This window comes from Cherax quadricarinatus, chromosome 32 (assembly GCF_038502225.1).
Source record: "Cherax quadricarinatus isolate ZL_2023a chromosome 32, ASM3850222v1, whole genome shotgun sequence".
NCBI lineage: Eukaryota > Metazoa > Arthropoda > Malacostraca > Decapoda > Parastacidae > Cherax > Cherax quadricarinatus.
In genome coordinates this window covers 6,200,004-6,226,836 of record NC_091323.1, presented here as the reverse complement: position 1 = coordinate 6,226,836, position 26,833 = coordinate 6,200,004, and the positions used below count along the sequence as shown (strand labels likewise).

Below are 26,833 nucleotides of genomic sequence, written 5' to 3'. Positions count from 1 at the left end.
CTCTACTCTGATGGTCAGGAGATTGAGTGACAAATACAACTCGAAAGTGAAGTCTAGGAAAATGGCAAGAATAAGAACTTTCTATACAGAAGGGCTCCACACTCGAAACTCATGAACTGATGCCTGGACTGACAAGTGTCAGTCGTCAAATGGTCACAGTGGGGTGACGTGTAACACGAGGGTGTTACCGATGGTCTGGGCTCGGACCACACTGTCGTCTACACACACATCTGGGCTCAGACCACTTCATCAGGGACACACATGAACTTGCACACCAGCACTGCTCATGCGTTAAGATTACAACATGGCTTCAATAGAAAATGATGCTTCTCTGTGCAAAACTCACCAATAAGGCATTCTCAGACCGAGCCGCAGGGGCGTTGACCCCCGAAACTCTCTACAGGTATACTCCAGGTAACATGTGAGAACACTACTACAGGAACACTGACTGAGAGCAATTAACATGTGACATAAGCAACTGCCTTTATTACACAGCATCACAAGCCACCACTCTCCTAAACAATGCTAAAAGTCTATCAGTACTTAACTACAACATCAGGTCCTTAAGCAAACACTATGATGACCTCCTAGCACTCCTTGAATCACTAAAGACACCCTTCTCCTGCATTATTCTCACTGAGACCTGGCTTAAGCAGGACACAATACATATCTACCCACTACCAGGATACACAGCAATTCACAACTGCAGAACAAACCAAGTTGGGGGTGGTATTGCAATCTATTACTCTAACCAATTATCTTGTCTTAGCACCACTTGCTTTAGTGATGAATATGGGGAATACATTTTTGCTAATTTTACTGTAAAAAACCTTAAGACGCCTATAACAATCAGTGCCATTTACCGGATACCTCACACAAACATCCCAAATTTCAGTGAGAAATTAAAGTCACTAATAACAAACAGACAAATGAATAAGCACCACCTTCTCTTAGCTGGAGACTTCAACATCAACCTTGGCTTACTAGATGATCAGCCTGTAACTGATTTCATCAACAATATGAACAACACACTTCTCATACCAACAATAACTAAACCAACCAGGCTCACTGAGACAAGTGCAACCATAATAGACCACATATGGACCAATATACTAGCCCCCCTTAAATCAGGGATAATCACAGATAGCACTACAGACCACTACCCTACCTTCCTGCTGACAAACATTAGTAAACCACCACTTGAATACAACAAAGTTTCATTTAGACTCCATGACGAGGCCTCAGTAAGGAAGTTCACAGCTGACCTAGAGACTGTTGATTGGCCTACAGAATTCTCCAAGGCCAATGGTATTGATGACTGGACAGACATCTTTCTTAACAAATTACTTAGACTATACAACAAACATTGTCCTATAAAAACAAAACAGATCACAAACAAACGGCTTGGTTGCCCATGGCTAACCAGCACCATTCTGAAATCCATTGACAAGAAACACCAATATGAAAAGCAATATAGACAGGGCTTAATACACAAAGATACTCTTAAACACTATTCATCAGCTCTCACCAAAGTAATAAAAAAAGCCAAACAACTATACTACTCCAGTAGATTCACAGACACTAGAGGAGATATAAAAAAGACCTGGAAAACACTCTCTCAGATTCTAGGGACCCACAAACTGAGAAAAACCAAGAATATTGTCCTAACTAAACCTAATGAAACACCACTACATCCCACTGACACAGCTAACAAGATAAATGACTTCTTCTCAAACATAGGATCTAATCTCGCCAGTAAAATCCCACATACCAATGCCCATGCCGGGGACTACCTAGATGGAAATTTCCCTAATTCCTTCTATCTTGCACCAACTGAGCCCACGGAAGTCATTGAGATCATAAAGTCACTTAAAAATAACTCGGGGAATCTGTCTCATGCCCCACCATTACTGTACAAGCGAGCGGCCCATGTCCTTTCGCATGCTATTTCATTACTTTTTAACAAGTCAATAGAGACTAGCACCTTCCCGAAACTACTCAAGATGGCAAGGGTTACACCAATACATAAAGGTGGTGACCCTACAGACTTAAACAACTATAGGCCAATATCTAACTTACCATTGCTATCCAAAATCTTTGAGAAACTCGTGTACAAGAGACTGTATTCATTTATAACGGCTCAAAACATACTCAACCCCTGCCAGTTTGGATTCAGGAAAAATAAAAGCACTAATGATGCAATCATAAAAATGCTAGATCTGCTTTACACAGCATTGGAAAATAAGGAATATCCACTAGGAATTTTTATTGACCTAAGAAAAGCTTTTGATACAGTAAACCACGAAATCCTACTCCACAAACTTGACCACTACGGTATAAGAGGCCATGCGCATGCTTATTTCAAATCTTACATTACTAATAGGTATCAGTACGTCACCATTAAAGACACAGCATCAGCAACACGGCCACTTGATACTGGAGTTCCACAGGGAAGTGTCCTTGGTCCCCTGCTCTTCCTCATATACATCAATGACCTTCCAAACGTATCCCAACACCTGAAACCCATTCTCTTTGCTGATGACACGACTTATGTCATCTCTCACCCTAATCTTGCCACCCTCAACACCATTGTGAATGAGGAGCTGATTAAAATATCGACTTGGATGACAGCCAATAAACTTACGCTTAACACTGACAAAACTTACTATATTATGTTTGGTAGCAGAGCAGGAGATGCACAAATTAACATTAAGATTGACAACACTCTAATTATCAGAAATAATGGGGGAAAATTCCTAGGCTTATACCTTGACAACAACCTGAATTTCAGCACCCATATCCAGCATATAGCCAAAAAAGTATCCAAAACGGTTGGGATCCTCTCCAAGATACGATACTACGTGCCGCAAAATGCCCTTCTCACACTATACCACTCACTCATTTATCCATACCTCACCTATGCTATTTGTGCTTGGGGATCAACTGCAGCAACACACCTAAAGCCAATAATAACCCAACAAAAAGCTGCAGTAAGAATAATCACTAAATCCCATCCCTGGCAGCACACCCCCCCACTCTCAAAGATCTAAACTTACTCCCAGTTCAGTACATCCACACTTACTACTGTGCAATCTATATCTACAGGGCCTTAAACTCTAATATCAACCTTGACCTAAAACGCTTTCTTGATAGTTGTGACAGAACCCACAGGCATAACACCAGACACAAACATCTCTACGACATTCCCCGTGTCCGACTAAACCTTTACAAAAATTCAATGTATGTCAAAGGCCCTAAAATCTGGAATACCCTACCTGAGAACTCTAGAACTGCAGACACATTCATCACCTTCAAAACTACCATTAGAAAACATCTTATCTCCCTGATACACCCCGTCAACTAACTACACAAATACCACCTGGTGGTTCACACTTACACTCGCTCACTCATTTGACCATAAACAGAAATATTAATCTCAGTCTTAAAATAATGAATCCTGTGATACTCCAATACTGAAACTATATACTGTGCCAAAACAAAAGCATTCACATTGCTAAACTCATAAACTAGTATTTAGTCACTTAGCCATAATACCAACTTACCTCATAATTTGTAATATTTTACATTTAAGAATAAAACTAAGTATGCCCGAAATGCCTAGCCATGCTAAGCGTTCTAGTGGTACACTCTGTAATCACAATTTTACTACATGTAAACCAAACAATAACCAAATTTCTGTAAACTCAGCATTGTAATCCTTATAGAGAATAAACTTTGAATCACTTGTTGTGCCAGTAACACTTGTCATGTCCCATCACTTGTTGTGCCAGTATCACTTGTCGTGTCCCATCACTTGTGCCAGTAACACTTGTCGTGTCCCATCACTTGATGTGCCAGTAACACTTCTCATGCCCCATCGTTTGTGCCAATAATACTTGTCATACCCCATCACTTGTGACAGTAACACTTGTTATGCGCCACCACTTGTGCCAGTAACACTTGTCATGCCCTATCGTTTGTTGTGCTAGTAACGCTTGTCATAACCCATCACTTGATATTGTGCTAGTAGCACTTGTCATGCCCCATCACTTGTGCCAGTAACACTTGTAATGCCCCATCACTTGTGCCAGTAACACTTGTCATAACCCATCACTTGCTGTTGTGCCAGGAACCTAGCACTTGTCATGCTCCTTCACTTGCTGTTGTGCCAGGAACACTTGTCATGCTCCTTCACTTGCTGTTGTGCCAGTAACACTTGGTTCTAATGCTAGGCCACTCAGCTCACATACTGAGGTCCTGGGGTCGATTCCCTGTACGGGTGAAAACATTAGGACGTGTTTCCTTAAGACACCTGCTGTCCATGTTCACCTATCAGTAAAATAGGTACCAGGATGTTAGTCGACTGGTGTGGGTCGCATCCTGGTGACAGAATTGACGTAATTTGCCCGACATATTCTGCATAAGAGTGACTTTCTATATGGTAATATGTCAGCTAGGCCTATGTACCTTGTATATGTACTTGTAGAAATAAAGATATTATTATTATTATTATTATTATTATTATTATTATTATTATTATTATTATTATTATTATTATTATTATTATTATTATTATTATTATTCCTGTTATTATTATTTTTATTATTATTATCAATCTATGTAAAAGTGTCTCACTTATTTGCAAAGTTTTACAAGTAATAATGTAGTGTCGGGTTCAGCGTATATGACACTAACTTGTTTTCTGTGTGCATTGTAAGTTAGGTGACAACTTACCAACCACAGCCTCGGCACTCGCTGTCTACCATACACTAACACACTCTTCTACAATGTCCTAACTTACCTCTGTCTTACTTATATTTACTAATTGCTACCATAATAATGACTGTACCCTTGAAGTGACCTGTCTCTATCACTCACCCACAATATTGTCCTCTATAATTATGTGTTATAAACTTTTGTAATTTATATGATATGAATTAAATTGTCTTTATGTGTTTTGTTGTGATATTGGTAAAAGGCTCTTGATCCAAGCAACAAGAAATACTTTTTTTCGAACTGGATTTCCTAGGTGGTATAAGATACTACGGGTTTAGTGCTTCTCCATATGTATTGATACAGTGGCCAGGTTATCATAATCTGGCCAGGTTATCATAATGTGGCCAGGTTATCATAATATGGCCAGGTTATCATGCGGTGCCCAGCTTATAAAGTGGCCAGGCTATCATAATGTGGCCAGGTTATCATACTGTAGCCAGGCTATACAGTAACCACCTTATCATACAGTGGCCATGTTATCATACTGTGACCAAGTTATCAAAAGGTGGCTACTTTATTAAATTGTAGCTAGGTTATCATACTGTGGCCAGCTTATACTGTGGCAAAGTTATCAAACTGTAGCCAGGTTATCATACTGTGGCCAGCTTATATTGTTGCCATATTATCGTACTGTGGCCAGGTTATCATAATATGGCCACATTATACTGTGGCCAGGTTATCATACTGAAGCCAGGTTATCACACTGTGGCCAGATTATCATACTGTGGCCCGATTCTACTGTGGCAAGGTTATCATAGTGTAGCCAGGTTATCATACTGTAGCCAGGTTATCATACTGTGTCCAGGCTATCGTACTGTGGCCAGGTTATCCTACTGTGACCAGATTATCATACTGTAGCCAGGTTATTATACTGCGGCAGGGTATCATACTGTGAAAAGTTTATCATACTAGAGCCAGGTTATCATACTATGGCCAGGTTATCATATTGTAGCTAGGTTATCATTCTGTATACAGGTTGTCACATTGTAACCAGGTTCTCATAGTGTAGCCAGGTTATCATACTGCAGCCAGATTATCATACTGTGGCTAGGTTATCATAGAGTGGCCAGGTTTTCATACTGTGGCCAGGTTATAATACTCTAGCCATCTTATCAATCTGTGGCCAGGTTATCATACTGTAGCCAGGTTATCATACTGTGGCCAGGTTATCATACTGTGGCTAGGTTATACTGTGGCCAGGTTGTCATACTGTGGCCAGGTCATCATATTGAAACCAGGTTATCATACTGTGACCAGGTTATCATACTGTTGCCAGGTTATCATACTGTAGCCAGATTATCATACTGTAGCCAGGTTGTCATACTGTGGCCAGGTCATCATATTGAAACCAGGTTATCATACTGTGACCAGGTTATCATACTGTAGCCAGGTTATCATACTGTGGCCAGATTATCATACTGTAGCTAGGTTATACTGTGGCCAGGTTATCATACTGTTGCCAGGTTATCATACTCTGGCTAGGTTATCATACTCTGGCCAGGTTATCATACTCTGGCCAGGTTATCATACTGTGGCCAGGTTATCATACAGTGGCGAGGTTATACTGTAGCCTTGTTGTTATGCTGTGGCCAGGTTATCATACTGTGGCCAGGTTATCATATTATAGCCAGGTTATCATACTGAAGCCAGGTTATCACACTGTAACCAGGTTATCATACTGTTACCAGGTTATCATAATGTAGCCAGATTATCATACTGTAGCCAGGGTATCATACTGTGACCACGTTATCATAATGTAACCAGATTATCATACTGTAGCCAGGTTATCATACTGTGGACAGGTTATCACACTGTGGCCAGGCTATACGTACTGTGGCCAGGTTATACTGCGGCCAGTATTTACTGTGGTCAGGTTATCATAGTGTAGCCAGGTCATCATATTGTAGCCAGGTTATCATACTGTGGCCAGGTTATCATACTGTAGCCAGGTTATCCTACTGTGGCCAGGTTATCATACTGTAGCCAGGTTATCATACTGTGGCCAGGTTATCATACTGATGCCAGATTATGCTGTGGCCTGTTATACTGCGTTCAGGTTATCATACTGTGGACAGGTTAAATTACTGTGGCCAGGTTTTACTCTAGCCTGGTTGTTATGCTGTGGCCAGGTTATCATACTGTGGCCAGGTTATCATACTGTAACCAGGTTATCATACTGTAGCCAGGTTATCATACTGTGGCCAGGTTATACTGTTGTTAGGTTATCACACTGTTGCCAGGTTATCATACTGTGACCAGGTTATCATACTGTGACCAGGTTATCATAATGTAGCCAGATTATCATGTTGTGGCCAGGTTATCATACTGTGACCAGGTTATCATAATGTAGCCAGATTATCATATTGTAGCCAGGTTATCATACTGTAGCCAGGTCATCACACTGTGGCCAGGTTATACTGTGGCCAGGTTATGATACTGTGGCTAGAATTTACTGTGGTCAGGTTATCATAGTGTAGCCAGGTCATCATATTGTAGCCAGGTTATCATACTGTAGCCAGGTTATCATTCTGTAGCCAGGTTATCCTACTGTGGCCAGGTTATCATACTGTAGCCAGGTTATCATACTGTGGCTAGGTTATACTGTAGCCTGGTTGTTATGCTGTGGCCAGGTTATCATACTGAGGCCAGGTTATCATACTGTAGCCAGGTTATCATACTGTGGCCAGATCATACTGTGGTTAGGTTATCTAACTGTAGCCAATTTATACTGTTGTTAGGTTATCACACTGTTGCCAGGTTATCATACTGTGACCAGGTTATCCTAATGTAGCCAGATTATCATACTGTAGCCAGGTTATCATACTGTGGCCAGGTTATCACACTGTGACCAGGCTATACTGTGGCCAGGTTATCATACTGTGGCCAGATTATACTGTGGTCAGGTTATCATAATGTAGCCAGGTCATCATACTGCAGCCAGGTTATCATACTGTGGCCAAGTTATCATACTGTTGCCAGGTTATCATACTGTAGTCAGGTTATCATTCTGTGGCCAGGTTATCATACTTTAGCTAGGTTATCATACTCTAGCCAGGTTATTTTGTAGCCAGCTTATCATACTGTGGCCAGATTATCATACTGTAGCCAGGTTATACTGTGGCCAGGTTATCATACTGTTGTCAGGTTATCATACTGTGGCCAGGTTATCATACTGTAGCCAGGTTATCTTACTGTAGAAAGGTTATTATACTGTAGCCATTTTATCATACTGCAGCCAGTTTATACTGTGACCAGGTTATCATACTGTGGCCAGGTTATCATACTGTAGCCTGGTTCTTATGCTGTGGCAAGGTTATCATACTGTGGCCGGGTTACCATACTGTAGCCAGGTTATCATACTGTCGCCAGGTTATCATACTGTGGCTAGGTTATCATACTGTGGCTAGGTTATCATACTGTTGTTAGGTTATCATACTGTTGCCAGGTTATCATACTGTGACCAGGTTATCATTCTTTGACCAGATTATCATAATGTAGCCAAATTATCATACTGTGGCCAGGTTATCATACTGTGACCAGGTTATCATAATGTAGCCAGATTATCATACTGTAGCCAGGTTATCATACTGTGGCCAGATTATACTGTGGCCATGTTATATTGTTGCCAGGTTATACTGTGGCCAGGTTATCATACTGTGGCCAGGTTATCATACTGTGACCAGGTTATCATAATGTAGCCAAATTATCATACTGTAGCCAGGTTATCATACTGTGGCCAGACCATACTGTTGCCATGTTATACTGTTTCCCGGTTATACTGTGGCCAGGTTATCATACAGTGGCCAGGTTATCATACTGTGGCTCGGTTTTCATAATTCAGCCAGGTTATCATTCAGTGGCTAGGTTATCATACTGTAGCCAGGTTATCATACTGTGGCCAGGTTTTCTTACTTCAGCCAGGTTATCATTCAGTGGCCAGGTTATCATACTGTTGCCAGGTTATCATACTGTGGACAGGTTATCATACTGTGGCCAGATAATACTGTGGCCATGTTATACTGTTGCCAGGTTATACTGTGGCCAGGTTATCATACTGTGGCCAGGTTATCATACTGTGACCAGGTTATCATAATGTAGCCAAATTATCATACTGTAGCCAGGTTATCATACTGTGGCCAGATCATACTGTGGCCATGTTATACTGTTGCCAGGTTATACTCTGGCCAGGTTATCATACTGTGGCCAGGTTATCATACTGTGGCTCGGTTTTCATAATTCAGCCAGGTTATCATTCAGTGGCTAGGTTATCATACTGTAGCCAGGTTATCATACTGTGGCCAGGTTTTCTTACTTCAGCCAGGTTATCATTCAGTGGCCAAGTTATCATACTGTTGCCAGGTTATCATAGTGTGGACAGGTTATCATACTGATGCCAGGTTATTATACTGTGGCCAAGTTGTCATACTGTAGCCAGGTTATCATACTGTTGCCAGGTTATCATACTCTAGCCAGGTTATCATACTGTTGCCAGGTTATCATACTGTGGCCACGTTATCATTCTGTGGTCAGGTTATCATACTGTTACCAGGTTATTCTGTAACCAGGTTATCATAATGTGGCTAGGTTATCATACTGTGCCCACGTTATCATACTGTGGCCATGTTATATTTTTGCCTGGTTATCATACTGTAACCGGGTTGTCACAATGTGGCTAGGTTATCATACTGTTGCCAGGTTTTCATATGGTAACCAGGTTATCATACTGTATAAAGGTTATCATACTGTGGCAAGGTTATCATATTGCAGCCAGGTTATCTTACTGTAGCCAGGTTATCATACTGTAACCAGGTTATCATACTGTAACCAGGTTATCATACTGTAACTAGGTTATCGTACTGTAGCCAGGTTATCATACTGTGACCTGGTTATCATACTGTGACCAGGTTATCATAACAGTAGCCAGATTATCATGCTGTGACCAGGTTATCATACTGTCACCAAGTTATCATAATGTAGCCAGATTATCATACTGTAGCCAGGTTATCATACTGTGGCCAGATTATACTGTGGCCATTTTATACTGTTGCCAGGTTATACTGTGGCCAGGTTATCATACTGTGGCCCGGTTTTCATAATTCAGCCAGGTTATCATTCAGTGGCTAGGTTATCATACTGTAGCCAGGTTATCATACTGTTGCCAGGTTTTCATACCTCAGCCAGGTTATCATTCAGTTGCCAGGTTATCATACTGTTGTCAGGTTATCTTACTGTGGACAGGTTATGATACTGTAGCCAGGTTATTATACTGTAACCAGGTTATCATACTCTAGCCAGGTGATCATACTGTTGCCAGGTTATCATACTGTGGTCACGTTATCATACTGTGGTCAGGTTATCATACTGTTACCAGGATATAATACTGTAGCCAGGTTATCATAATGTGGCTAGGTTATCATTCGGTGGCCAGGTTATCATACTGTGGCAAGTTTATCATATTTTGGCCTGCTTATCATACTGTAACCGGGTTATTACACTGTGGCCAGTTTATCATTCTGTGGCCAGGTTATCATACTGTTGCCAGGTTATCCTAATGTGGCCAAGTTATCATACTGTAGCCACGTTATCCTACTGTGGCCAGGTTATCATTCTGTGGCCAGGTTGTCGTACAGTGGCCAGGTTACCATACTATAGCCAGGTTATCATATTGTGGCCAGGTTTTCATACTCTGGCCAGTTTATCATTTTGTGGCCACGTTTTCATTCTGTAGCCAGGTTATCATACTGTGGCCAGGTTATCCTACTGTGACCAGATTATCATACTGTAGACAGGTTATTATACTGCGGCAGGTTATCATACTGTGGTCAGGTTATCATACTGTAACCAGGTTATCTCTTTGGCAAGGTTATCACACTGAGGCCAGGTTATATTGTGGCCACGTTATCATACTGTAACCAGATTATCATACTGTGGCCAGGTTATCATATTGTAGCCAGGTTATCATTCTGTATACAAGTTGTCACACTGTAGGCAGGTTATCATACTGTTTCCAGGTTATCATAGTGTAACCAGGTTTTCTTACTGTAGCCAGGTTTTCATACTGTGGCCAGGTTATAATGTAGCCAGGTCATCATACTGCAGCCAGGTTATCATACTGTGGCCAAGTTATCATACTCTAGCCAGGTTATATTGTAGCCAGCTTATCGTACTGTGGCCAGATTATCATACTGTAGCCAGGTTATACTGTGGCCAGGTTATCATACTGTTGTCAGGTTATCATACTGTGGCCAGGTTATCATACTGTAGCCAGGTTATCTTACTGTAGAAAGGATATTATACTGTAGCCATTTTATCATACTGCAGCCAGTTTATACTGTGGCCAGGTTATCATACTGTGGCCAGGTTATCATACTGTAGCCTGGTTGTTATGCTGTGGCAAGGCTACCATACTGTGGCCGGGTTATCATACTGTAGCCAGGTTATCATACTGTAGCCAGGTTATCATACTGTGGCTAGGTTATCATACTGTGGCTAGGTTATCATACTGTTGTTAGGTTATCATACTGTTGCCAGGTTATCATACTGTGACCAGGTTATCATTCTGTGACCAGGTTATCACAATGTAGCCAGATTATCATACTGTAGCCAGGTTATCATACTGTGGCCAGATTATACTGTGGCCATGTTATACTGTTGCCAGGTTATACTGTGGCCATGTTATCATACTGTGGCCAGGTTATGATACTGTGACCAGGTTATCATAATGTAGCCAAATTATCATACTGTAGCCATGTTATCATACTGTGGCCTGGTCATACAGTGGCCATGTTATACTGTTGCCAGGTTATACTGTGGCCAGGTTATCATACTGTGGCCAGGTTTTCTTACTGTGGCTCGGTTTTCATAATTCAGCCAGGTTATCATTCAGTGGCTAGGTTATCATACTGTTGCCAGGTTATCATACTGTGGCCAGGTTTTCTTACTTCAGCCAGATTATCATTCAGTGGCCAGGTTATCATACTGTTGCCAGGTTATCATACTGTGGACAGGTTATCATACTGATGCCAGGTTATTATACTGTGGCTAAGTTGTCAAACTGTAGCCAGGTTATCATACTGTTGCCAGGTTATCATACTCTAGCCAGGTTATCATACTGTTGCCAGGTTATCATACTGTGGCCATGTTACATTTTGGCCTGGTTATCATACTGTAACCGGGTTATCACAATGTGGCCAGGTTATCATACTGTTGCCAGGTTTTCATATGGTAACCAGGTTATCATACTGTAACTAGGTTATCGTACTGTAGCAAGGTTATCATACTGTAGTAGGTTATCATACTGTAGGAAGGTTATCACACTATGGCCAGGTTATCATATTGCAGCCAGTTTATCTTACTGTAGCCAGGTTATCATACTGTAACCAGGTTATCATACTGTAACCAGGTTATCATACTGTAACCAGGTTATCATACTGTAACTAGGTTGTCGTACTGTAGCCAGGTTATCATACTGTAGTAGGTTATCATACTGTAGGAAGGTTATCACACTATGGCCAGGTTATCATACTGTAGCCAAGTTATCATACTGTAGCCAGGTTATCATACTGTGGCCAGGTTGTCATACTGTTGTTAGGCTATCAAACTGTAGCCAGGTTATACTGTTGTTAAGTTATCATACTGTTGCCAGGTTATCATACTGTGACCAGGTTATCATACTGTGACCAGGTTATCATAATAGTAGCTAGATTATCATGCTGTGACCAGGTTATCATACTGTCACCAAGTTATCATAATGTAGCCAGATTATCATACTGTAGCCAGGTTATCATACTGTGGCCAGATTATACTGTGGCCATTTTATACTGTTGCCAGGTTATACTGTGGCCAGGATATCATACTGTGGCCAGGTTATCATACTGTGGCCCGGTTTTCATATTTCAGCCAGGTTATCATTCAGTGGCTAGGTTATCATACTGTAGCCAGGTTATCATACTGTTGCCAGGTTTTCATACTTCAGCCAGGTTATCATTCAGTCGCCAGGTTATCATACTGTTGTCAGGTTATCTTACTGTGGACAGGTTATGATACTGTAGCCAGGTTATTATACTGTAACCAGGTTATCATACTCTAGCCAGGTTATCATACTGTTGCCAGGTTATCATACTGTGGTCACGTTATCATACTGTGGTCATGTTATCATACTGTTACCAGGATATAATACTGTAGCCAGGTTATCATAATGTGGCTAGGTTATCATTCGGTGGCCAGGTTATCATACTGTGACCAGTTTATCATATTTTGGCCTGCTTATCATACTGTAACCGGGTTATTACACTGTGGCCAGTTTATCATTCTGTGGCCAGGTTATCATACGGTGGCCAGGTTATCCTAATGTGGCCAAGTTATCATACTGTAGCCACGTTATCCTACTGTGGCCAGGTTATCATTCTGTGGCTAGGTTGTCATACTTTGGCCAGGTTACCATACTGTAGCCAGGTTATCATATTGTGGCCAGGTTTTCATACTCTGGCCAGTTTATCATTTTGTGGCCACGTTTTCATTCTGTAGCCAGGTTATCATACTGTGGCCAGGTTATCCTACTGTGACCAGATTATCATACTGTAGACAGGTTATTATACTGCGGCAGGTTATCATACTGTGGTCAGGTTATCATACTGGAGCCAGGTTATCTCTTTGGCAAGGTTATCACACTGTGGCCAGGTTATATTGTGGCCACGTTATCATACTGTAACCAGATTATCATACTGTGTCCAGGTTATCATATTGTAGCCAGGTTATCATTCTGTATACAGGTTGTCACACTGTAGGCAGGTTATCATACTGTTTCCAGGTTATCATAGTGTAACCAGGTTTTCTTACTGTAGCCAGGTTTTCATACTCTGGCCAATTTATAATGTGGCCAGGTTACCATACAGTAGTCAGGTTATCGCATTGTGGCCAGGTTATCATACTGTTGGCAGGTTATCATACTGTTGCCAGGTTATCATACTGTGGCCAGGTTATGTTGTGGCCAGGTTATCATGCTGTAGTCAGGTTATACTGTTGCTAGGTTATCATACTGTAGCCAGGTTATCATACTGTGGCCAGGTTATAATACTTTAGCCATCTTATCATTCTGTGGCTAGGTTATCATACTGTGGCCAGTTCGTCATACTGTAACCTGGTTATCATACTGTGACAAGGTTATTATACTGTAGCCAGGTTATCATACTGTAGCCAGGTTATCATTCTGTAGCCAGGTTATACTGTGGCCAGATTATCATACTGTTGTCAGGTTATCATACTGTGGCCAGGTTATCATACTGTGGCCAGGTTATCACACTCTAGCCATGTTATCATACTGTGGCCACATTATCATACTGTAGACAGGTTATCATACTGTAGAAAGGTTATTATACTGTAGCCATTTTATCATACTGCAGCCAGGTTATTCTGTGGCCAGGTTATCATACTTTGGCCAGGTAATCATATTGTAGCTTGGTTGTTATGCTGTGGCCAGTTTATCATACTGTGGCCAGGTTATCATACTGTTGTTAGGTTATCATACTGTTACCAGGTTATACTGTGGCCAGGTTATCATTCTGTGGCCAGGTTATCATACTGTGGCCAGGTTATCATACTGTGGCCTGGTTTTCATAATTCAGCCAGATTATCATTCAGTGGCTAAGTTATCATACTGTAGCCAGGTTATCATATTGTAGCCAGGTTATCATACTGTAACCATGTTATGTTACTGTAACCAAGTTATCATACTGTAGCCACTTTGTCATACTGTAGCCAGGTTATCGTACTGTAGCCAGGTTATCATAGTGTAACCGGATTATCATACTGTAATCAGATTATCATACTGTTGCCAGGTTATCATACTGTAGCCAGGTTATCACACTTTAGCCAGGTTATCATACTGTAGCCAGGTTATCATACTGTAGCCAGGTTATGATTCTGTAGCCAGGCTATCATACTGTAGCCAGGTTATCATTCTGTAGCCAGGTTATCATACTGTAGCCAGGTTATCATACTGTAGCTAGGTTATCATACTGTAGCCAGGTTATCATACTGTAGCCAGGTTATCATACTGTAGCCAGGTTATCATACTGTAGCCAGGTTATCATACTGTAGCCAGGTTATCATACTGTAGCCAGGTTATCATACTGTAGCCAGGTTATCATACTGTAGCCAGGTTTTCATACTGTAGCCAGGTTATCATTCTGTAGCCAGGTTATCATACTGTAGCCAGGTTATCATACTGTATCTAGGTTATCATACTGTAGCCAGGTTATCATACTGTAGCCAGGTTATCATACTGTAGCCAGGTTATCATACTGTAGCCTGGTTATCATACTGTAGCTAGGTTATCATACTGTAGTTAGGTTATCATACTGTAGCCAGGTTATCATACTGTAGCCAGGTTATCATACTGTAGCTAGGTTATCATACTGTAGCCAGGTTATCATACTGTAGCTAGGTTATCATACTGTAGCCAGGTTATCATACTGTAGCTAGGTTATCATACTGTAGCCAGGTTATCATACTGTAGCCAGGTTATCATACTGTAGCCAGGTTATCATACTGTAGCTAGGTTATCATACTGTAGCTAGGTTATCATACTGTAGCTAGGTTATCATACTGTAGCTAGGTTATCATACTGTAGCTAGGTTATCATACTGTAGCCAGGTTATCATACTTTAGCTAGGTTATCATACTGTAGCTAGGTTATCATACTGTAGCTAGGTTATCATACTGTAGCTAGGTTATCATACTGTAGCCAGGTTATCATACTGTAGCTATGTTATCATACTAGCCAGGTTATCATACTGTAGCTAGGTTATCATACTGTAGCTAGGTTATCATACTGTAGCCAGGTTATCATACTGTAGCTAGGTTATCATACTGTAGCTAGGTTATCATACTGTAGCCAGGTTATCATACTGTAGCTAGGTTATCATACTGTAGCTAGGTTATCATACTGTAGCTAGGTTATCATACTGTAGCTAGGTTATCATACTGTAGCTAGGTTATCATACTGTAGCTAGGTTATCATACTGTAGCCAGGTTATCATACTGTAGCTAGGTTATCATACTGTAGCTAGGTTATCATACTGTAGCCAGGTTATCATACTGTAGCTAGGTTATCATACTGTAGCTAGGTTATCATACTGTAGCCAGGTTATCATACTGTAGCTAGGTTATCATACTGTAGCTAGGTTATCATACTGTAGCCAGGTTATCATACTGTAGCTAGGTTATCATACTGTAGCTAGGTTATCATACTGTAGCTAGGTTATCATACTGTAGCCAGGTTATCATACTGTAGCTAGGTTATCATACTGTAGCTAGGTTATCATACTGTAGCCAGGTTATCATACTGTAGCTAGGTTATCATACTGTAGCTAGGTTATCATACTGTAGCCAGGTTATCATACTGTAGCTAGGTTATCATACTGTAGCCAGGTTATCATACTGTAGCTAGGTTATCATACTGTAGCCAGGTTATCATACTGTAGCTAGGTTATCATACTGTAGCTAGGTTATCATACTGTAGCCAGGTTATCATACTGTAGCTAGGTTATCATACTGTAGCCAGGTTATCATACTGTAGCCAGGTTATCATACTGTAGCTAGGTTATCATACTGTAGCCAGGTTATCATACTGTAGCTAGGTTATCATACTGTAGCCAGGTTATCATACTGTAGCTAGGTTATCATACTGTAGCCAGGTTATCATACTGTAGCCAGGTTATCATACTGTAGCTAGGTTATCATACTGTAGCTAGGTTATCATACTGTAGCTAGGTTATCATACTGTAGCCAGGTTATCATACTGTAGCTAGGTTATCATACTGTAGCTAAGTTATTATACTGTAGCTAGGTTATCATACTGTAGCTAGGTTATCATACTGTAGCTAGGATATCATACTGTAGCTAGGTTATCATACTGTAGCTAGGTTATCATACTGTAGCCAGGTTATCATACTGTAGCTAGGTTATCATACTGTAGCCAGGTTATCATACTGTAGCCAGGTTATCATACTGTAGCTAAGTTATTATACTGTCGATATCTAAAAATCTTTTATTTAATAAGGATTGTTTTTAACTTTTATTTATAAGAGAGACGGCAGACTGACAGTTGACTTCATTGTTGAACAGATGAGAGTGAAGTCGAGGTTGATGTTAGTGGTGTTAGTGAGGAAGAGAGAAGTGTTGCTCGCACTCTGTTATTGACTGTTGCTCGAGTCTTGGGGCCACAAGTTGCCCGAAGTGAGCACCTCTCACTCAACACGTCATTCTTTGACATCGGTGGCAACTCCCTCAACTCAGTGATGGTAGTGACATCACTAATTGATCTGGGCTACAGTATAGGTAAGTGGAAGTTTACAGTATAGTGTATACAATATAGTGTATGTCTCATGTTTTATCAGAATGTATTTTTTTTTCTTAAGTATAACTTTCAATGATCTGCTAGGATTATCTTTCTTTTTTTTGCTTGTCATATCTTTCTTCCTATGACCCGACATCTGGCAGTAGCTGTCAGCTAAATCAACAGTTACCAACATATTCCTTTGTCTCTCTAGACTACAGAGAGATATATGATAATAATGACAACTGTTGATTTAGCTGACAGCTACTGCCAGATGTCTAGAGTATTTGCTACAAAGAGTCCCAGACTTGTCTTATGTTGCAGGTATTGGTCAAATTAGACACATGTGCAACTCTTGGGTATCTTTATTGAGGAAACGTTTCGCCACACAGTGGCTTCATCAGTCCATACAAAGGATAAACTTGAAGAACAAGTTTATCCTTTGTATGGACTGATTAAGCCACTGTGTGGCGAAACGTTTCCTTAGTAAAGATACCCAAGAGTTGCACATGTGTCTAATTTAACAACGTGTCGGTTCTTTGAACCATTCATCTACAATACAGGCATTGGTCAGTTCATGAAGGCCAAGACTCTTGGGGAAGTTGCATCACAGCTGCAGAAAGCGAGTCTTCAGGAGGAAAACATTGGTGACATGTGTAAACCAGCAGATGACACTGACCAGTACACCTGCCACATGCTCGACTATCATCATAAAGAGGCTGTCATATCGTGAGTATACTTCCAGCCTCACGCATTATCACTAATTACTGTAAACTATTTATTCGTTTTCCCAGTTAAATAAGTTTATCTAAATATTTTTCTCAATCATTGATGTCTTATTCTTTCTAAAAATGCTTATTTGATGAGGAAAAGATGGAGGTAGTCGGGTGTAGAAGCTTTTTTAGAGATATAATTCAGCTTCAGGTAATGAACTGTTCAATATGGGTCATTTTGATCTCATGTTAAGTGTGATAAACAAATGTCGATGAATATACAGGAAGGTGGACGAAGAATCGAACCGCAGTCCATAAATTGACAGTCCGACGCTCTACCGTCTAGGCTAACCAAGGCCTCTAATAGGGAGGAAGAATTTGGAGCTAATACTGTATAACATTCCGTCAGAAGCACCAACTGTAACCTAGCTGAACTGGGCCGAAGAGTTCAGGTGGGTTACAGTTGGTGCCACTGACGGAATGTAATACCATAAGTATTACCTCCGAATCCTTCGTATTGGAGGCTTGAGTTAGCCTAGATAGTAGAGTGTCGGACTGTCAATTTACGAACTGCGGTTCGAGTCCCTCATCCTCCCTTTTGTTTGTTCCCACTTTTAACCCACATATTCCTTTGGGTAAAAAGAGGTTAATTTCTTGCCAGTAACACCTGTATGAGATATAAGTATAATCAATATATTAGTGAGCTTATTTCTGCAGACCAGATCACATCACATTACACCAACAATTACTTAACAACACCATCAGTACTATGTCCAAGATAACACATAACATACTAACAAAGAAACATACTTCCACATGATACACCACACGGACTTACAAGGTTAGGTTAGATAAGGTTCGTCAGGAAACAGGACAAATGTTTCCTGACGTGGATCTTAGTCAGATGATGACCCACCTCCGGAGCTTTTGGTCATCTGACCAAGGCCTTCCGCTGGCTTACCGGTCCACCCCTTTAAAAATTATGGTTATTTATAACCATTTATTCAGACTTACAAGACAGGATGATAGCAGCCACGGGAAGCCCTGAACACTTCAGGCAGGTCACACTGTAGTACAAGGTAGGATGATAGCAGCCACGGGAAGCCCTGAACACTTCAGGCAGGTCACACTGTAGTACAAGACAGGATGATAGCAGCTACGGGAAGCCCTGAGCACTTCAGGCAGGTCACACTGTAGTACAAGACAGGATGATAGCAGCTACGGGAAGCCCTGAACACTTCAGGCAGGTCACACTGTAGTACAAGACAGGATGATAGCAGCCACGGGAAGCCCTGAACACTTCAGGCAGGTCACACTGTAGTACAAGACAGGATGATAGCAGCTACGGGAAGCCCTGAACACTTCAGGCAGGTCACACTGTAGTACAAGGTAGGATGATAGCAGCCACGGGAAGCCCTGAACACTTCAGGCAGGTCACACTGTAGTACAAGACAGGATGATAGCAGCTACGGGAAGCCCTGAGCACTTCAGGCAGGTCACACTGTAGTACAAGACAGGATGATAGCAGCTACGGGAAGCCCTGAACACTTCAGGCAGGTCACACTGTAGTACAAGATAGGATGATAGCAGCTACGGGAAGCCCTGAACACTTCAGGCAGGTCACACTGTAGTACAAGATAGGATGATAGCAGCTACGGGAAGCCCTGAGCACTTCAGGCAGGTCACACTGTAGTACAAGACAGGATGATAGCAGCTACGGGAAGCCCTGAACACTTCAGGCAGGTCACACTGTAGTACAAGACAGGATGATAGCAGCCACGGGAAGCCCTGAACACGTCAGGCAGGTCACACTGTAGTACAAGACAGGATGATAGCAGCTACGGGAAGCCCTGAACACTTCAGGCAGGTCACACTGTAGTACAAGGTAGGATGATAGCAGCCACGGGAAGCCCTGAACACTTCAGGCAGGTCACACTGTAGTACAAGACAGGATGATAGCAGCTACGGGAAGCCCTGAGCACTTCAGGCAGGTCACACTGTAGTACAAGACAGGATGATAGCAGCTAAGGGAAGCCCTGAACACTTCAGGCAGGTCACACTGTAGTACAAGATAGGATGATAGCAGCCACGGGAAGCCCTGAACACTTCAGGCAGGTCACACTGTAGTACAAGATAGGATGATAGCAGCTACGGGAAGCCCTGAACACTTCAGGCAGGTCACACTGTAGTACAAGATAGGATGATAGCAGCCACAGGAAGCCCTGGTTGTACTGAACACTTCAGGAAAGATACAACTTCAGACCAATGTAACAAAATAGACATAATGAACTGTGCACATATATGTATACACACATTTTTGAACAGTAGTATCGGCGCTGCTCTGGCAAGACAGTGCTGGAGTAAATGATGGTAAATGTGTTTCTTCTTTATCGGGTCGCCCGGACTTTGTGCGAAACGGTCGATGTGTTAATAAAAATAATAATTATATTTTATAGACTACATGTGTAGCGTAGTACATCAGAGTAGACTGCATGTGTAGCGTAGTACATCAGAGTAGACTGCATGTGTAGCCTGGTAAATCAGAGTAGACTGCATGTGTAGCGTAGTACATCAGAGTAGACTGCATGTGTAGCCTGGTAAATCAGAGTAGACTGCATGTGTAGCGTAGTACATCAGAGTAGACTGCATGTGTAGCCTGGTACATCAGATTAGACTGCATGTGTAGCCTGGTACATCAGATTAGACTGCATGTGTAGCCTGGTACATCAGATTAGACTGCATGTGTAGCCTGGTACATCAGAGTAGACTACATGTGTAGCCTGGTACATCAGAGTAGACTGCATGTGTAGCCTGGTACATCAGAGTAGACTACATGTGTAGCCTGGTACATCAGAGTAGACTGCATGTGTAGCCTGGTACATCAGAGTAGACTGCATGTGTAGCCTGGTACATCAGATTAGACTGCATGTGTAGCCTGGTACATCAGAGTAGACTACATGTGTAGCCTGGTACATCAGAGTAGACTGCATGTGTAGCCTGGTACATCAGAGTAGACTGCATGTGTAGCCTGGTAAATCAGAGTAGACTGCATGTGTAGCCTGGTACATCAGAGTAGACTGCATGTGTAGCCTGGTACATCAGAGTAGACTGCATGTGTAGCCTGGTAAATCAGAGTAGACTGCATGTGTAGCCTGGTACATCAGAGTAGACTGCATGTGTAGCCTGGTACATCAGAGTAGACTGCATGTGTAGCCTGGTAGATGAGAGTAGAGTACAAGTGTAGCCTGGTACACGAGAGTAGACTACAAGTGTAGCATGGCACATGAGAGTAGACTACAAGTGTAGCATGGCACATGAGAGTAGACTACAAGTGTAGCATGGCACATGAGAGTAGACTACAAGTGTAGCATGGCACATGAGAGTAGACTACAAGTGTAGCATGGCACATGTGAGTAGACTACAAGTGTAGCATGGCACATGAGAGAAGACTACAAGTGTAGCATGGCACATGAGAGAAGACTACAAGTGTAGCATGGCACATGTGAGTAGACTACAAGTGTAGCATGGCACATGAGAGTAGACTACAAGTGTAGCATGGCACATGAGAGAAGACTACAAGTGTAGCATGGCACATGAGAGAAGACTACAAGTGTAGCATGGCACATGTGAGTAGACTACAAGTGTAGCATGGCACATGTGAGTAGACTACAAGTGTAGCATGGCACATGAGAGTAGGCTACAAGTGTAGCATGGTAGATGAGAGTAGACTAAAAGAGTAGACTGGTACATGAGAGTAGACTACACGTATTGCCTGTACTCCATCACTGCCTGTACTCCATCACTGCCTGTACTCCAACAGTGCCTGTACTCCATCACTGCCTGTACTCCATCAGTGCCTGTACTCCATCACTGCCTGTACTCCATCAGTGCCTGTACTCCATCACTGCCTGTACTCCATCACTGCCTGTACTCCATCAGTGCCTGTACTCCATCACTGCCTGTACTCCATCAGTGCCTGTACTCCATCACTGCCTGTACTCCAACAGTGCCTGTACTCCATCACTGCCTGTACTCCATCAGTGCCTGTACTCCATCACTGCCTGTACTCCAACAGTGCCTGTACTCCTTCACTGCCTGTACTCCATCAGTGCCTGTACTCCATCACTGCCTGTACTCCAACAGTGCCTGTACTCCATCAGTGCCTGTACTCCATCACTGCCTGTACTCCAACAGTGCCTGTACTCCATCACTGCCTGTACTCCATCACTGCCTGTACTCCATCAGCCTGTACCTGTTACTCCATCACTGCCTGTACTCCAACAGTGCCTGTACTCCAACAGTGCCTGTACTCCTTCACTGCCTGTACTCCATCAGTGTCTGTACTCCAACAGTGCCTGTACTCCAACAGTGCCTGTACTCCATCACTGCCTGTACTCCATCACTGCCTGTACTCCATCACTGCCTGTACTCCAACAGTGCCTGTACTCCAACAGTGCCTGTACTCCTTCACTGCCTGTACTCCATCACTGCCTGTACTCCATCACTGCCTGTACTCCATCACTGCCTGTACTCCATCAGTGTCTGTACTCCAACAGTGCCTGTACTCCATCAGTGTCTGTACTCCAACAGTGCCTGTACTCCATCAGTGTCTGTACTCCAACAGTGCCTGTACTCCTTCACTGCCTGTACTCCTTCACTGCCTGTACTCCATCAGTGCCTGTACTCCATCACTGCCTGTACTCCAACAGTGCCTGTACTCCTTTACTGCCTGTACTCCATCAGTGCCTGTACTCCAACAGTGCCTGTACTCCTTCACTGCCTGTACTCCATCACTGCCTGTACTCCATCACTGCCTGTACTCCAACAGTGCCTGTACTCCTTCACTGCCTGTACTCCATCACTGCCTGTACTCCATCACTGCCTGTACTCCAACAGTGCCTGTACTCCATCACTGCCTGTACTCCATCACTGCCTGTACTCCATCACTGCCTGTACTCCATCACTGCCTGTACTCCATCACTGCCTGTACTCCATCACTGCCTGTACTCCATCACTGCCTGTACTCCATCACTGCCTTTACTCCATCACTGTCTGTACTCCATCACTGTCTGTACTCCATCACTGCCTTTACTCCATCACTGCCTGTACTCCATCACTGCCTGTACTCCATCACTGCCTGTACTCCATCACTGCCTGTACTCCATCACTGCCTGTACTCCAACAGTGCCTGTACTCCAACAGTGCCTGTACTCCTTCACTGCCTGTACTCCATCACTGCCTGTACTCCATCACTGCCTGTACTCCATCACTGCCTGTACTCCATCACTGCCTGTACTCCATCACTGCCTGTACTCCAACAGTGCCTGTACTCCATCAGTGTCTGTACTCCAACAGTGCCTGTACTCCATCACTGCCTGTACTCCATCAGTGCCTGTACTCCATCACTGCCTGTACTCCAACAGTGCCTGTACTCCATCAGTGTCTGTACTCCAACAGTGCCTGTACTCCATCAGTGTCTGTACTCCAACAGTGCCTGTACTCCATCACTGCCTGTACTCCAACAGTGCCTGTACTCCTTCACTGCCTGTACTCCTTCACTGCCTGTACTCCTTCACTGCCTGTACTCCATCAGTGCCTGTACTCCATCACTGCCTGTACTCCATCACTGCCTGTACTCCATCACTGCCTGTACTCCATCACTGCCTGTACTCCATCACTGCCTGTACTCCATCACTGCCTGTACTCCATCACTGCCTGTACTCCTTCACTGCCTGTACTCCATCACTGTCTGTACTCCTTCACTGCCTGTACTCCAACAGTGCCTGTACTCCATCAGTGCCTGTACTCCAACAGTGCCTGAACTCCATCAGTGCCTGTACTCCATCACTGCCTGTACTCCATCACTGCCTGTACTCCTTCACTGCCTGTACTCCATCACTGCCTGTACTCCTTCACTGCCTGTACTCCAACAGTGCTGGTACTCCATCAGTGCCTGTACTCCATCACTGCCTGTACTCCATCACTGTCTGTACTCCAACAGTGCCTGTACTCCATAACTGTCTGTACTCCATCAGTGCCTGTACTCCATCAGTGCCTGTACTCCATCAGTGCCTGTACTCCATCAGTGCCTGTACTCCATCAGTGCCTGTACTCCATCAGTGCCTGTACTCCATCAGTGCCTGTACTCCATAACTGCCTGTACTCCATCAGTGCCTGTACTCCATAACTGCCTGTACTCCATCAGTGCCTGTACTCCATCAGTGCCTGTACTCCATCAGTGCCTGTACTCCATCAGTGCCTGTACTCCATAACTGCCTGTACTCCAACAGTGCCTGTACTCCATAACTGCCTGTACTCCATCAGTGCCTGTACTCCATCAGTGCCTGTACTCCATCAGTGCCTGTACTCCATAACTGCCTGTACTCCATCAGTGCCTGTACTCCATAACTGCCTGTACTCCATCAGTGCCTGTACTCCATCAGTGCCTGTACTCCATCAGTGCCTGTACTCCATCAGTGCCTGTACTCCATAACTGCCTGTACTCCAACAGTGCCTGTACTCCATAACTGCCTGTACTCCATCAGTGCCTGTACTCCATCAGTGCCTGTACTCCATCAGTGCCTGTACTCCATAACTGCCTGTACTCCATCAGTGCCTGTACTCCATAACTGCCTGTACTCCATCAGTGCCTGTACTCCATCAGTGCCTGTACTCCATCAGTGCCTGTACTCCATCAGTGCCTGTACTCCATAACTGCCTGTACTCCAACAGTGCCTGTACTCCATAACTGCCTGTACTCCATCAGTGCCTGTACTCCATCAGTGCCTGTACTCCATCAGTGCCTGTACTCCATAACTGCCTGTACTCCATCAGTGCCTGTACTCCATAACTGCCTGTACTCCATCAGTGCCTGTACTCCATCAGTGCCTGTACTCCATCAGTGCCTGTACTCCATCAGTGCCTGTACTCCATAACTGCCTGTACTCCAACAGTGCCTGTACTCCATAACTGCCTGTACTCCATCAGTGCCTGTACTCCATCAGTGCCTGTACTCCGTCACTGCTTGTACTCCATCACTGCCTGTACTCCATCACTGCCTGTACTCCAACAGTGCCTGTGCTCCATCACTGCCTGTACTCCATCACTGCCTGTACTCCAACAGTGCCTGTACTCCATCACTGTCTGTACTCCTTCACTGCCTGTACTCCAACAGTGCCTGTACTCCATCAGTGTCTGTGCTCCATAACTGTCTGTACTCCATCAGTGCCTGTACTCCAACAGTGCCTGTACTCCATCACTGCCTGTACTCCAACAGTGCCTGTACTCCATCACTGTCTGTACTCCAACAGTCCCTGTTCTCCATCACTGCCTGTACTCCAACAGTGCCTGTACTCCATCACTGTCTGTACTCCTTCACTGCCTGTACTCCATCAGTGCCTGTTCTCCATCACTGCCTGTACTCCATCACTGCCTGTACTCCATCACTGCCTGTACTCCATCACTGCCTGTACTCCAACAGTGCCTGTACTCCATCACTGCCTGTACTCCAACAGTGCCTGTACTCCTTCACTGCCTGTACTCCAACAGTGCCTGTACTCCATCAGTGCCTGTACTCCATCAGTGCCTGTACTCCATCACTGCCTGTACTCCAACAGTGCCTGTACTCCATCACTGCCTGTACTCCATCACTGCCTGTACTCCAACAGTGCCTGTACTCCATCACTGCCTGTACTCCAACAGTGCCTGTACTCCATCACTGCCTGTACTCCAACAGTGCCTGTACTCCATCACTGCCTGTACTCCAACAGTGCCTGTTCTCCATCACTGCCTGTACTCCATCACTGCCTGTACTCCAACAGTGCCTGTACTCCTTCACTGCCTGTACTCCAACAGTGCCTGTACTCCTTCACTGCCTGTACTCCAACAGTGCCTGTACTCCATCACTGCCTGTACTCCATCACTGCCTGTACTCCATCACTGCCTGTACTTCAACAGTGCCTGTACTCCATCACTGCCTGTACTCCATCACTGCCTGTACTCCATCACTGCCTGTACTCCATCAGTGCCTGTACTCCATCAGTGCCTGTACTCCATCAGTGTCTGTACTCCATCAGTGCCTGTACTCCATCAGTGCCTGTACTCCATCAGTGCCTGTACTCCATCAGTGCCTGTACTCCATCAGTGCCTGTACTCCATCAGTGCCTGTACTCCATCAGTGCCTGTACTCCATCAGTGTCTGTACTCCATCAGTGCCTGTACTCCATCAGTGCCTGTACTCCATCAGTGCCTGTACTCCATCAGTGCCTGTACTCCATCAGTGCCTGTACTCCATCAGTGCCTGTACACCATCAGTGATCTTAATGTGAAGTCCTGATTCTCCGCAGTTTGATCAGTGAGAGCTTCTCCAGAAAGGGCGACCTCGAAATGTGGCTGCACACTCAACCCTCTGATTATGTTGGCATGTTGAATGCTCTCTACGATCACCTGGTCCACAAGCAACTCAGGTCAGTACTTCTCTGTTCTCAGGTCAGTATTTCTCAGTACTCAGGTCAGTACTTCTCAGTACTCACCTCGGTACTTCTCTGTACTCAGGTCAGTACTTCTCAGTACTCACAAACTACAAACTACAAAATAAATAACTCCTAAGCCACAGAACTTGTCGAGTTCACTGTCACCCGCCTGCCACGGGTTCAGTCTTACCCGCCTGCCACGGGTTCAGTCTTACCCGCCTGCCACGGGTTCAGTCTTACCCGCCTGCCACGGGTTCAGTCTTACCCGCCTGCCACGGGTTCAGTCTTACCCGCCTGCCACGGGTTCAGTCTTACCCGCCTGCCACGGGTTCAGTCTTACCCGCCTGCCACGGGTTCAGTCTTACCCGCCTGCCACGGGTTCAGTCTTACCCGCCTGCCACGGGTTCAGTCTTACCCGCCTGCCACGGGTTCAGTCTTACTCGCCTGCCACGGGTTCAGTCTTACCCGCCTGCCACGGGTTCAGTCTTACCCGTCTGCCACTTGTTCAGTCTTACCCGCCTGCCACGGGTTCAGTC

At 43.8% G+C, this 26,833-nt stretch overlaps 1 protein-coding gene across 6 annotated transcripts in view; it reads left to right on the top strand.

The window, feature by feature from the left end:
* LOC128690171 (beta-alanyl-bioamine nonribosomal peptide synthetase ebony) overlaps positions 1–26,833 on the top strand; it is a 414,773-nt gene that overhangs the window by 347,783 nt on the left and 40,157 nt on the right. For all 6 annotated transcript variants that reach the window (XR_011392677.1, XR_011392675.1, XR_011392676.1 and 3 more), the window contains exons 14-16: positions 16,903–17,115; positions 17,677–17,842; positions 26,172–26,291. Coding sequence is in view for 3 of the 6 variants with exons in the window: in XM_070090435.1 (XP_069946536.1) it covers positions 16,903–17,115; positions 17,677–17,842; positions 26,172–26,291 (499 nt within the window). In the remaining 3 variants the exon portion in view is untranslated. The remainder of the gene's footprint in view (positions 1–16,902; positions 17,116–17,676; positions 17,843–26,171; positions 26,292–26,833) is intronic.